Source organism: Strix aluco, chromosome Z (assembly GCF_031877795.1).
Source record: "Strix aluco isolate bStrAlu1 chromosome Z, bStrAlu1.hap1, whole genome shotgun sequence".
NCBI classification, from domain to species: Eukaryota; Metazoa; Chordata; class Aves; order Strigiformes; family Strigidae; genus Strix; species Strix aluco.
Genome location: NC_133971.1, coordinates 70,478,196 through 70,492,730, shown reverse-complemented (window position 1 = coordinate 70,492,730; position 14,535 = coordinate 70,478,196). Strand labels below are relative to the sequence as shown.

Here is a 14,535-nt window from a genome sequence, read left to right as displayed (position 1 = left end):
ATCATATGATTTTCTGTGCTTTCTCATGACAGCAAGAAAACCCTCCCCAAAACTTGTCAGCTGATCCTATAAACTTTTGATCCAGCAAATGAATACATGTTCAGACTAGGTGAAAGCTGCTCAGCACACTGATCATCAGCATGATGTTTCTTCATATTATGGATATTTGATATTATGTTGTAGTAGCATCTCATAACCTACCTGCAAAAAGAAGAAGTCAGGTATGAAAGAAATAGATAAATGTCTTTTCAGCAGGCAGCAGTTCTAAAAGACAGTACCAGCAAATCTTAGTATTGAAGAAAGAATTTGAGGCACTGTAATGCTCATGCAAGCTAAGATTTCAGACAGAATCCTGTGTATTTTCTCACAGAGTTTGAAGCAAACCTGCACGGATAAAAGCACCTGTGAAATATGTCCTGGCACTCATTCTGCCAGCAAGCATCAACACCAGCACTCTCATGCAGTCTCTCATGTTACAGAAGCAAAGAAGACTAGAGAACTCCATTTCTTTCTGTGGAATAAAGCTGGTGCTGACATTGTTTCATGTCCTGGCCCTTATGACTGAACTCCAGCTTGTGATTCTTCATTAAGACAAACCAGTGTTGATATTTAACTCCCAAATTTGTCTCTGAGTTCCACTTGAGTCAAGTCTATTTCCATCTTAAAGCAATGCTCTCTGACTGCTCTGTAGGTGTTCAAAGAGTTTTATTCTATCACACTGATAGGAAACGTGCCTTTCAGATGGTCTCTGCATAGGTTTTCATGACTACTTAAGCATATAAGAGCATTTAATTACCAAGGACTTCCTGGTGAATTGTACTTTTACTTTGTACAATGTACTCTCCACCCGGCAAAAAAAACCCAGTATCTTTTGCTTCCTTCAGAAATTTGCCAGTAACTAAATTGTGCCAGGTAGCTGAACACCTTGAATCAGCTTGCCTTTAGCATTATGTCTAGCTTCATCTACTAGGTTAAATGCCAGGTTTTGGAGGTCAGTGTAACAAACTTTCAGTCTCTGTACCTTCAATGTGTTGTAAATATACTAAGCATTGCTTTAAAATAATGTGCTGAAGTACTGACAGCAGAGGACAGGGTAACTTTCTGGATATTTACACTCTTTTGCAGACATTATCAGGGGTATATATACATCCTTTGCAGAAGGAAATTCCTCAGTACCATCATCCAGATGCGATATTTGTTTCTGGTCACCTACTAGGATCTACACAGGCACAAAGTTGGAGGAGGAAGGAAGGATGTATGGTTGCCTAATTTAGAATAATTGTGATTATGGGAGGTGTGTCAGTTTAGTGTGGATCCTGTAGCCTGTGCTCAAACTCCATTTTACAAAGTCTATAAACTGGGCTATTTATTATGAGATGAATTAAGCATTTTTGGCTTTTTATATATGCAGAAAACAATGAAAAGTTGCATTTGGAATGGCAGCAGGCCTTACTTCCAGGAGACTGATCCAGAATGGAAGTAGGTGGACCTCTGCTTTCCTACAGTGGGTCTGCAATGATTACATTGTCTTGAAGAACTGGTGTTACATAGGATAAGAAATCAGTTATTGATCTCCTTTCAATGCTGAAGGAAGATCTTCCTTGAAAGAAAATATGAACTATAGCATGGTAAAGGACTGTGTTAGGAACAGTGTAAAATTGCATTTGTTTTTCTATTTTATCTCAAAAAGTTCTATTTTATTAAGATTTTACTGTGTGAAGTGGATTTCACGTGCACAGGTCCTAAATATAGCGCACAAAGGGTGAAAAAACACAGCTTAGCACTCTGGACAAAACTCTGATAAACCACTGCATAGATATGAAAGATGAAGAAATGTTTTCTTCAAAGCAAACATAGATAGGAAGGTAATTTGATCACAGGGATTGGCTCATGAGAAGTGTAACAGTGATGTGGTTTGAAGAATACTGCACTGATGTGGCCTATGTTGCCCCTATTCTGTAGAAGTGGAGGGAAAGATGTTTGGTTACCAAGACTGGCCGTTTCAAGATCCATGCCTAGAATTGGAGAGGTTGTTTCACAGGGTTAGGCTCCTAAAACAGACATCTGTTCTCAGACCACTGTTAGCTGAGATGTTTTCTGAATGGAAGAAAAAAAGCTAGAGGGCTCTTCTGTACCATGCCTGTGGAGGCAATGCTTACAAATGAAGAAAAAATGTTAGTATAGCTTCTCTTTAGTTTTTACTCTGTGCTCACAAGAGCCTAGAAGTCCTGCACGCTTTACTGATGTAGATTTGTGGCATACCAGATGCTGTATTACATTTTAAAATCAGGCAATGACGACGTAGGTTTGTTCTAGACATTATTGTCTGTAAACCCCAAACCTGTGTGTGTGAAAGGCTTCCTGGTTTAAAACTTTGACTATTTTTCTTGCAACCCCAAATGGCAAAATGAAAAACAGAACATTATTTCTTCTGCATTGTATTGCATGCAAATGGAAGAGGTTATTCTTGCAAGTATATAGACATGTAAGCTGTTAAGCGAATATTCAGGTATAAGAGAAAACTCTAGTTGAACATAATTATTTCAATATCCTTCCCTTCCCAAGAAAAGGTCTTCTTTTGTTTGTTTCTCTTTGTTTATAATGTGTCTTCACTGTAGAATGGCATGCAACGTACGTCATGCTGGCAGCGAAAAAAGTACACCAAGTTAGTGATGCCTTTCAGTTGAACCCCAGCTGTCTGGTCAGCTGTGTACAAAATTGCATTAGAAGTATGAAATTCATTTGTTTCTCTGTCTAAGCCAAGTTAATTACTTAGGGTAAAGAAAAAGATTGAAGTAGTCACAGGTGTCTAACATTACTATGCCATTCATTATGCTTTCAACTATGAGGATGTATAATGTATGAGTTCTTTACTTACTTATCCAAGACTTAATTAGTGTGTTACCATTTTAGGCCCAAAAAGGAGAGCACAGGAGAATTAAGTGAGTCTGGAGCATCCATTGTCAAACATGGTCTTAAAGCAGAAAAAATCTTCATGCAGGTTCACTATTTGAAGGTGAGCATTGTCAGCTGATTTTTATTGAAATTGTTGTACTAATATGATAAAGAATTCTTTCTTCTAGGCATCAGAAATACATAGCATCCTATTTGTTTCTGGCTTAATTTCCGGCAGGGTTATTTCCTTTTGCGGTCTCTGGCAAGGACAACAGGAGAGGCTTCATACCTTGCATCTTTACGAAAATTTGTCCATAAGTTCCATGGGCAGCTTGTCCTTTCTCAGGTACTGTGCTTGGGATTGTTCCTTATTTTCTGAAAAAACAAATGACCTGAACTTTCTGTTTGAATGTCTAAATCACCACTTCTGCTTGTGGTGAAGGGAAAGAGGCAATTGTAACCTGGCAATGTTGGTGAAATTCCTACCTGCTAGAGGGCAGAACATTTTTTTTCAGGGTGATACATAAATAGGACACCCTGGTAGTATCTGATAATGTAAACAATGGGGTGATTTTTTTTTTTTTTTTTAAATTTGATGCTCTGAGAAGTCAATGTTCATGGGTGCCGATGTTCTCAAAGATAGGGTCATTTACTGTACTGGAATTGTCTCCTGCAGTCTTTTTGCTCATGGGTTTTGGTTGTGATCAGTCAGTCCTTTCCCTGATACCTCTCTGTTTCTGATAGAGAAGAAACACAAAGTAGGAATGTAACTGACTTCTATAAATTGTAACAGTGCGTGCATGTTATATTTCTGACTTTATTTCCTTCCTCTCTGCATGCTGTTTCATTCAATGCTTATAATTTCACAGTCTTTTTTATGAGGACAGTCTCTTTCTCACCAAGTCAGAGAGTGATGTCCCCCTCTATTACAGCCTCTGGATAGGTTTCCTCATCATGGTCCATACTCCCATGCTTTCTAAAGCATTCTGTCACTGAAGTATTAATCTACAAGGGATGTTTAAGATGTGCTGCTTCTTTCTTTCCATACTGTCTCCTTGCAACACAGAGTAAGGGCCTTTGATTTTGAGGGAACGGGGTCTAACACTTTCCTGTTTATTCCAGCCACGGTGATTCTTTGCTCATGTACTTGCTGTTCCGAATCTCACTCTTATGGGTACACCCATGTATCTTACATATAGCTCACAGATCTATAGATTCTTTCATATGTCAAGTCACCCAGAAGTTAGGCATAGTAGCTCTACTGCAGCAGCTCTGCCCTGTGGAACATCTGAGGTGTTAAGGGAGTTAATGTTTCTTTCCACTGCTGCAGCTGTTTTCTGTGCCATGTTACTGAGACCTTGAGAAGTTATGTTTGGCATAGTGTGGAAAATACCAGTGACTATATGAGCCTTGTCTACATTGTGGTGTCCAAAATCATAAATATGACGCCTTGCTATTACACAGATGGAAACTTTCTGATAATTACATAAATCATGAAACTGCTAAAACCAAGAAGCAGACCAGTGTTTTTACCCTGGTGGTAAGAAAGGTGCTCGCATTTTGGTGAGAAAAAGTTAGCTTGTTGCTCCTGGTTAATGTGAGATGAGGTGTGTCAGTAGACTGTTTAAATGCTGCAAAACATCCCAGCACATTATACTGTTAGTCACGATAACTAGATTGCATTGCAATTGAACTACCCATCTACTAGAGACTTCTCCCTTTGTCCAGCACTCTTCTATGAAATGTCAATTTGTAGCTTATCTAACTCCAGTCTTATAAGATGAACTACTATATGTTGTCTCTGCACCCAGAAACAACCATTTTGGTATTGGATAAAAAAATTGTTCAGTGTTTTTAATTATTAAAGCAAGAGTGATGCTTTTATTTCAGATTTCTTACACTGCTTTTTATTTGAATATGTGCAATATGTCCATAGCTATGTGCTTAATGTAGGTTAAAAAAAAAATACTTCCCTTCATTTGAAGATACTTGATTTGGTGGAGAAAGATCTGTGTACTATGTAAACTTTTATTGTGTGCTTTTTGTGCTTTTACCTTGTTTCATAGCAGCCTAAATCCAGCTCCTGTTGAAGTTGCTGGGAAGAGAATTTTAACATCATCCCATTGTTTGGTCACTATGTTAAAAATGCAGAGGGGATAGGTTATATCCAGTTGTAAATACATTTACTTTCTTTGTAAGAAATCTTAAAGATTGTATTTATGTTGGTGTCTGGTATAGGTAAATAAGCAATCACATCAGGACTTGCAAATGAAGAAGCAATGAAGTCAAGTTAGTACAAAGTTTATTATTCAAGTTCCTTCTTGAACAAACATGCTGTCAGTGTTTAAATGAAATAGAGGTCTAAAAAAATAAACAGAGGTCCAAATGGTAAGTTTAAATATCATAGTGTTGTACTTTCACCTTGTCCAAAATAATTGTAAAAGTTCCCAGCTTTAGGAATTGTGGGGACAAGGGAGAGCAAAACCAGTGAAAATAATTGCCCATGTTCTGAATACTAGTCTTGTTTTCAGTGGTGTTTGTAGTATTTTTGCCTAGATGAGAGCTGCAGGTGCAAGGAAATGACTTCAGATGTGAAACATTAATCAGTTTGCCTTTTTCCTTCATTTTGATTGCGTGCTCAGTATGTTTTTAGTAGTAGTTTTTGTTTATTTTAGTCAAGTTAGCAACAGACGAGTAAAGCAAGTCTGGAATCTTTGAGAAAGATTAAAAAAAAATTCCAATTTTCTTTTTGTGAGGGAATTCACTTACTGCTTTGAATGAACTTTTTAAATAATGAATGGAGTGTTACTGACTATAAATAAATAGAAAGGAGTGCAAATTGCTGATATTCCTAACACAGTTAAAGCTGTAGTTCAGTTTAATATTGAAATAGGAATACTTTGGGAATTGGAATTGCTTGCAGACTTTAATTTTCATGTATTTCTGACTGCTATAATAATAACCTAGGGTCTATAGTGTTCATCCATCTGACAGTTATAATTTGCTATGGTAAAATGACAGTCAAGAAGGTAGTGCTTCAAAAAAATAATAATTTATGCTATTCTTAAAAGTTTTAAAGGCAGATGTATGGATCCAAGCCCACTGTGTATGTATGTATATCAACATGTTCCTGCACACCCGATTTGCATGGGCACATACCATTATTGTCATTTTATAAATTGGTGTCTGCACATACAAACTGCCATTCAACTATTTGCTTGTAGAACTCTTGTAACTAGAATTGGAAGTATAAGCATGCAGTGTGCATGTATTTGATGTTTCAACCTCTAGAATCTTTTATTTAGGTACAAGTTTAATGAAAACTTTGTGTCTGCAGTTTGGCCCCAGCTGTTCCATGCTTTACTGACCTGTGAGCTTGAGTGAACTGTTGACATCAGTGACACATGGTGTGGACTCTGGGGCTGTCCCATCCACAGCAGCCTCTGCAACAGGGGTCTTTGCTTTCTACACCCTCATGTGCTTGGAAAACAGAAATAGATGGGTCTGATTTACTCAGATTGAGTTAGTTTCCCGTTCCAATACTTGCACAAATGAACATACTCCTACTGCTGTGCACCATAGATCTTCATTCACTTTCCTTATATGTATGAATTATGAAACAAACTACTACATGATCACAGTCCTTTTTTTTCTTTTTCCAGAGACCTTTGCCTCATTTATTTAGAATATGTGTTGCTCTCATATGAAGCAGCTGCTTGGCATTTTGTTCATTTTTCATAGGCACTTTATTTACCATGCAGTATGCTTTTCTTTTTGTTCAACTTTTTAAGTTTTAACAAGTGTAAGGCAATAAAAAAGACTGCTTCACTAGGTCAGACATTATAACCTGAGATTAACTGTGTTTAAAATGCTTATGTATGTGATAATTGATTAATATATGGATCAGTTGATTACACTGCACATTTTGGGAACCCATTGTTTTCACATATAAAAATCTGACTAGATTTAGCACCTATTTCTATTTCAGTACAAGTATCTTGAAAGAAGGAACGTATAAAATATTGTGCTAAAGTATAATAAAGACTACATTAGTAGAAGTCATTAACATGGTATAAGGCAAGATTTTTTTGGTGAGAAAGTTTTCTTTTTTTTTTTCTAGTATACTTTTTTCATAATGATGTAAGATAAACTGTATTTTAAAGGACAGAGAGATCAGAATGAAGTAGGGCTAGAAATGGAACTGGAGAAGAAAGCAGAGAGTAGCAAAGCTAAGAGGAGCCCAGATGTTTTATAATCATGTATAATACAGATGAGTAATTAAAAAGTCAGTTAATGTGTCACACATTTTAATGTCCAACAGTACAGTTGTATAAAAAAAACAAGTATCTTTTGTTATCATGTATCTCAAGTACAAAGATCTTAAAAGAAGCAGTAAGTTTTACACATATAATTGTCTTCTATCAGGGACGTGACTCATATATCTGAAAATGTTTTGGACTTTTACACAAATCCTTCCCATAGCTGCTGAACCTAATAAGTCTTGAGCCTTAGCATTCAGCTGTGGAGTATCTTCTTGCATTTCCACTTCTGTTACAGTAGTTTCTCACTCCTCTTCTGACCTAAAGTTTTTGTATTTGCTTAGCTTTCATTTAGCATCTTTCAAGGTTAAAATTATGTAATAGCTTGTTACGCAATATCATTTGATAGGAAAAAAGATAAATTATTTAATTTTGACCAGAACAAACTGACAAGGGAGCACTCCCAAAGCATGTGAGTTTTATTAGTGCTGAATTACAGCTCCAGCTTTTGTTTGATTTAGTGAGATACATTTTAAATAATCAGAGTCAAGTGCATTTTACATGATTTTCTGCTGGAGAGTCTTAAAGAGAGGTCCAAAGAACAATTGAGGGCTCTATGTAGAACCGTTGATACATAACAGATCTAGTTCCTCATCTTTTTGTCGTGTAAAATAAAAGGCATCTATGTTTAATTTGAAATTTTAGGCAGTAGTATAGTATTTTTAGTGGGCAGTGACAATTTGAGTAACTTCAGAAGAAAATAAAACATTTCAATTGAGTTTGAGACAACAGAGGCTCTGGTGTCAAAGCGTTAGGAGGTGTGTTCAAGCTGCATGCCTTCACTTCCTTGCCTGGGGTCTAGTTTGAACCTGCCCATCAATACGGTAAGGAGGAATGCCAGTTCAGTTCAGTGAACTAAGTGACAGTCAACATACTTTTTCCAACTTATCTGGTCCATGAATGGACTTACCTTGTTCTGAGGTGTTTTGATGAGTACAAAGATGTTTGTTGTGAATGATCTGGGGCTCTGACAGAAGCCCGTTTGCTAATATAGCTGGGGTGATTTAAGACTTACTTGTCTTAGTTATTCATGATGTACCTGAGAGGACAAATTCAGTCTTGTTAGTACAGACGGTTTACTAAGACTGGTTTGTGTGAAAGCGCTGGACTGTAAATTTGGGTGGCTCAGGCAGGCATACCTTCTGGTGCTGTGCTGTGCTACACAGGGACAATAACTCCAGTCAGAGAAATGCCGAGGAAGGGCCATCCAGGGGACTGATATCACCTTAAATATCCACAAGAAAATTTACCAGAAATCCTTGACAGATCCCCGTATGTGCTATGTTTTCTTGTTTGCCACAGTAGTTGGTCATTTTTCTTTAGGGAATTTCTAGTGATCTGAAAGCAGTTCAATGGCATGGGGTAAATGGGCAACAAATTCTGCTTTTGACTGGAGCTAGTCAGTGTCTCTGCTGCCTGGGGCTTAAGCTGTTAAACAGTCTGACTAATGATTGCTGCCTGATAATAGGACATATAGTTGGGGAGTCATGCTTACTCTTGGTAGGAAGTTGTCATCTTTGGCGGGGCATTCTGGGCTTGTTATTAAAACCCCAAGAGAAGGATTTCAACATGTTGCTGATTTTGTTAAACAAAAGCCAGGAATATGGGGGGGGTAGGGGTGAGGATTCCAAACAAACAGGATCCTAGGAAGGATGCTCATTATTTATTTTTCTACCCAAAAGGGACAAAGAAATGTTTACCATTTAGTTATGTAATTTACAAACTGCATAACTAATAGAGATAGTTTAACTTTGAGTGCGTAACTTCCATAAGGAGTTGGATGTAAGTGCATTTGGAGGAATGTCTTTTTAGATGTATCACTTTTAGTCACAAAATCGCCATTGCTCTTATACATCCCATTTATATTTCAGTTAGAGAATTTAACTGAAAGTATCTGTTGGTCATAGAGTACTTGAAATATCTAGATTTGAGTTTTTCATAAAGGGGATATAATTTCTCGTTTAATATGTCCTTTACTGTAAGAGATACCTGTCCAGTGCCTCAAAACGGTTCAAGAGTAGAAACGTGCTGGTCATTGCTCAAGACAAGCATTGGAGTAATAATACAGCATCTTTAGTCATGAAATAAAAGGTCTTCTAGACCCAGATCTGTCTAGTTCAAGTTAACTCCATTCTTAAGGTTCTCAAAATTACTTCTATCAACCTACTTGTCACTCATTGGGTCTCCACTTTTCTTTGCCTTTGACTCAGACGTGGTACATGCATTAACAGTGCAAAGAAAACTTCTTCTTGATCTCAGTTCTCAGTCTGTATCCAGATTTGATCTGCTCAGCAGCAGGCCAAAGTTGCAGTTGTGATTAAAATTGTTGGCTTCAGTCTGGACTATGGTGAGAGCAGACAAGAGTCTTTAGGGAATTTAATTATGAGGGTCTAGCAAATCCTTAGCAAACGTGTGTGAACTCATTTTTCAAAGGCTTTTTCAGTTTGGCTAAATGTCAGCAAAATTCCACAATCTGCAGAATAACAGTTTCTTTATATAGGGAAAAGTTGTTTTCTAGCCTCTGGGTTTCCAGCCAGGGAACAACAGGAGTATGTAGGGAAGTGAGATTATTTAACCATATGCATATAAGCCGGTTTGTTAATAATGCAGTACTGCGGTGGCATGTGATTTCAAACTCATATTTTCTTTCTCACTTCATTGAATTACTTGCAACAAAGACAGAAAACAAACTAAAATTTAAGAGCTGACTCAGCATTTATTTATGATTACCCTGTCATTCACAAGTCTTTGCTTCAAAGTGTAAGGTCACTGGAACCTTTTAAGAAATGGCGTCAAAGCTTAAACAAAGCCACGTTATCACGTAACTTTTCTCTCGGACACTTCCCTTGGACACTTCTGAACCATTTCATCTGGTGAGGAAGAAACAAGTATCCTGAGGATAAAATTTCACACCAGATGGTTGAAGTTTGGCAAAATTACAAGCAACTGAAAAGTCAGACCTATAATGGGATGTGTCATGCAGACTTGATACTAAGCAAATGTTAAAAGTCATGCAAATATGAGGTAAGTGGTAGTTTGTTTTCCTACTCTGTTTTAGAGCATCAAAATAGAAGCAGTTAAAATAAGATAGAATAGATTAATTCTAAGAAGGTGTGTAGAATGATGGTTACCGCCTTATTCTTAATAGATAAAATTAAAAAATGAAAAATGAAGACAGCTTTAATCACAAAGGAGATGTTTAATTTCATAGTATAATATACAGGTTATAACCCCCCCCTTCAAATACCAGAGGTATCTTCAAGTACTATGGGATTGATTATAAAAAGTTGATGCAATCCAATCAGGGAATTCAGCTGCATTAATGTATACAGAGATGATGCAAACAGCATCAAGGATGACCACTTCAGTATTATTTTTCCACATTTTTTAAACAACTCTAATGATGGTCTTTTCATATTCTTTATTTCCATGTAAGCTTACTCTGTACCTGCAGCAAAGCTTTCACAAGTGGAAGGTGACAGTAATTCTCCATTTACATACAGAACAATGGTACAAAACTGCAAGTAGTAGTATGAAATAAGGGGATTTCACACTTTATCATCATGTCAGCAATACACTGTAGTTAGGACAGAATAACTCCGGCAGTTCATGATGGCATTCTTGCCACAGCAACACTGACCCCAGTGCTGTGTAATTTACCTTCTGGTGTAAGCAAATTTTGTGACCACTGCAACACAGAATGAATCTCACTTGTAATCTAAAGGAGGAAGGCTTAACCGTGTTACCAGTAGTTTCAGTTGTGCAATCATTCTTTCTTTGTCTCCCTAACAATGCCATAATCAGACAAAGAAACAGCATCTTTTGTTGCATGCTGTGGCAGAGTCCCTAAATAAAAGTTTTCTGCCTTTTAGGAAACATTCTTCAAGACCTTAGATAGCAAGTACTTGCAATCAGAAATCAGCCTGCACTCATATATTGCAGTGAGGAACATCATTAACCTCTGAAACTTGTCTCCACAAAGATTAGTATTAATAAAGTGGATGTATTGTTTATGAAATAGCATATAAATGGATAATTCATATTAATAAATCCTCTTCTTATGAGATTGTTCAGAGGAGTGCCTTGTGTCAAAGAGATCGTCATTAAAATTAGATCATGTATAGCGTGCGGTGCCAGAGAATCTTTGAGTGATGTCAGGTGTAACTTTCTAAAGAGAGCTTATCACACTGTTGTGATAATGTTGTGATAATATTGAGAGGATGATAGTAATGCTGTTATATTGCCATTGCACCTTTCTAAATCCATGAAGGGAATTCTAGTTACCTTTTCTTTGAAGAATTTACTCCTTAGTTGGTCTGGTTGGCAGCAACATTCTGAATTTTGTCATAGAATGAGGAGTAGGTGTGATCTTCCAGTCAGGTATGTGCATTAAGGAAAAAAAAGCCTTATGTGATTATATAATTAAAGACAGTGTGATAACATAAGCACAATGGAGAGAGCATAAACACCCTTAATTCTGGTGTTTCTTAGCCTTTGAGTATGTGCATCTGCAGCCTTTGACAGTTTTAAATATAGTTTGTGTGTGTTATAGATCAAATAAAAATGGGAATGTGGATTGTGTTAAAATAGTCAGCAGGCTTTTCAAGCCCATTTTCTTTCAATATTGACACTTTTGCTTGAGCAGGTTGGAAAACTGACAAACATAACGTATGTTGTATAAATAACTGAGCAGTGTATCACCATAGTGAATATATAAACTTTCTTATCATTCTGTAATCTGCAGTCTTTAGAAATCCATTGCTCACTAGCAATGCAGACACAGAGTTATGTTTTCATAAACATATTAACTGTGGTGCTTTGTTCATTTTCCAGGATTTTCTTTGCATGCTGCTGGAAGACATCCCTGAACAAAAAGAGTAAGTGAGAACCAGGCTAGAAAAGTCAAAGAAGAAAGTAGAAATCAGATTGAAATATCGGCTGTGCTAGATGACAACAGTAGGATTTTGTTTGGTATTGTTCTGCTTGTTTTTTTCAAGTGTGGGTGTGTAGCTTTCTCTGAAAATTCTCACGCATATATACACAAAAAATATGAGACTTGCTGTGTTACTGCTGTGCCATGCTCCCCGCAAGCAGTGCCTTTAACTTGCATGTTAGGGCAGCATTGAGGTCCTGTGTTCACTGGGCAATCTGAAGTGCCAGGCCCAGCTGCCTGCTCAAACTAATCTGTGATCCTCCTGCCAGCTGCTTTTGGCACATGGCACCCTAGAGCAAGGAGGCCAGAGCTTTGCTGTGGATCTGGGAAACCAGAGAAGATGGATTTTTCTCAAGCAGTAGTCTGGTACCATCCTCTCCCTGTCATACAGTGTGCCAAATGGGGAAGGATGGAAAATGCTAACGGAAATCCAGCATTAATTGCCTGACATGTCTTTCAAAATCCTCCTACATGTACCTGTGACTGGCTGAAGATGATACAGCTAGTCTTTTTCAGAGCTTTGAATCCATCCCTGCTTATCCATTGGTTTGTTCTGTGTTACTACAGACTGTGCTACAATTACAGGTTGTTTTGTAGTGGAGCTTTACATATTATAGTTTTTAAAAATAATGTATTCACTTGAAAAATGGAATTTTGGGGAGCAGGATTCCAAGTCTTCATAAATCTGGGTGAGTAGTTTGGGAAAAAAGAGATATTCATAGATGTCAAATGTATTAAGTTTTTTAGTGAAACACTTCTTAGAGGGTGAAGGACAAAGAAGCTGCTTATCATTGAGATAATGTATTTTGTGGCATCATGAGTTTAGTTTGGGTGGTGTTATGTTTTCCAGTGATATAGTGTAGGATGATATTTTGTTTGTATCATCGGATATGAGTTTCCAGCCCAAATATATGCAGCAATATTAAATGGCATAAATGGGAAAGTGGATTACTTAATGGCATAATTATATGTTGATTTGTTAATAAAATCTGTTTTCCTTCCTTTTTCCACTTGTGTTTCTTTGAAGTCCAAACCCAGTGCAAAACGTTATTTGAATAAACATCTGATTTTCTGCCTAGAAACATGCCAAAATATTTAAACTTTCAATGAGACTAATGCAAAAGAAGTATGTCTCCATTTGCTTGTCATCACACTCCAGAGTGTATGAACAAAATTTCAGATCTATGGTAATTCATTTTACAATCAGACATATAGCATATTTGAATTTATCTACAGCCAAAATTACCTTGTGTGCAGATATCAACAGAATGCCAAGAGTGATAGAACATCCGGATATACAGAAGACCTTTATTTCTTATCTGCTACAAAGATGTTTTTTCATTCTTGAATGTATTCTGTTGCTAGTACAGAAATACAAGCCTGAGGTAAAAGCAAAGGAAGGAAATCTAAAAATTAAATATTTTTAGATATCATCTGCTGATGAGTGCTTTTTTGCACAAAGTTTCAGTCGTAGGAATGAAATGCATTTCAAGATTAGAGCAACAAAATTCTTTGTAGCACACAAAACCTCCCAGACTTGTGCAATTCTACCAAGTAAAATTTTAATGTTTAAACTAGATGCTTCTTACTTGAAAAATACTACGCACTCTCATATACAGAAGTTCGTAATGGAGGCTGGACTTAATCATTAAAAAAAAGAAGACAAAGTAGTAGTAGGGAATCAAGCCAAATCCTGCCCTCAGCTGTGGCAATAGAGGCAAACTAGTGCAGCTAGGAGTAGAATTTGGCTTATGGGAGACTTTTGTAATGAAAATAGGATTAACATTGGGAGAAAGCAATCATACAACAGTATGGTAATGTTCTGTAATTATTACGTTGAAGTAATGCAATATTAGCTTTCTGCTATTGGATACAGCAGACTATAGCTAAAAGATTCTCACTCTTCCAGTACTTAGTGCCTTTAGTTTTCACTTACAGGAGATTTTTTTCTTACATTCCCAGAGATGAGCAGCTCCAAGATACAGATGTAACTTCTTAAGTGGCAGTCACTGATTTTTGCTGCCTTCTGTACTCAGAGGAGGATGATTATATGCCTAGTTTATAGGGCTACTTCACTTCCTGCTCTGACTCAATTTTAATGGCATGTTAGCTGTAGGAATCCATTCTGCAAGGCAGAATCCTTCTGTTTCTGGACTGCGGCTGAATGCTGCCATCAGACAGGCCTAGCACTACCTTCTGGTCCTTTAGAATTTCCTAACTTGCCCTTAAGGCAGATTATTTCTGTGAGTGAAGGGCTAATGGCAAGAAGGACAAATAAATATCTATCATTATCCTTCTCTGTTTTCAAAGCCTTTAAAAAAATGACATGCACCGGCTATAGTCTCACATTATCTTGGCCTTTCGGTAGAAAATCTACAGTATTTCCCA

General features: G+C 37.1%; 1 protein-coding gene across 13 annotated transcripts in view; it reads left to right on the top strand.

Annotated features, from left to right (window-relative positions):
- AOPEP (aminopeptidase O (putative)) overlaps nucleotides 1–14,535 on the top strand; it is a 234,917-nt gene that overhangs the window by 89,964 nt on the left and 130,418 nt on the right. For all 13 annotated transcript variants that reach the window (XR_012621749.1, XR_012621750.1, XM_074813379.1 and 10 more), the window contains 3 exons: nucleotides 2,914–3,016; nucleotides 3,134–3,241; nucleotides 12,048–12,091. Coding sequence is in view for 11 of the 13 variants with exons in the window: in XM_074813379.1 (XP_074669480.1) it covers nucleotides 2,914–3,016; nucleotides 3,134–3,241; nucleotides 12,048–12,091 (255 nt within the window). In the remaining 2 variants the exon portion in view is untranslated. The remainder of the gene's footprint in view (nucleotides 1–2,913; nucleotides 3,017–3,133; nucleotides 3,242–12,047; nucleotides 12,092–14,535) is intronic.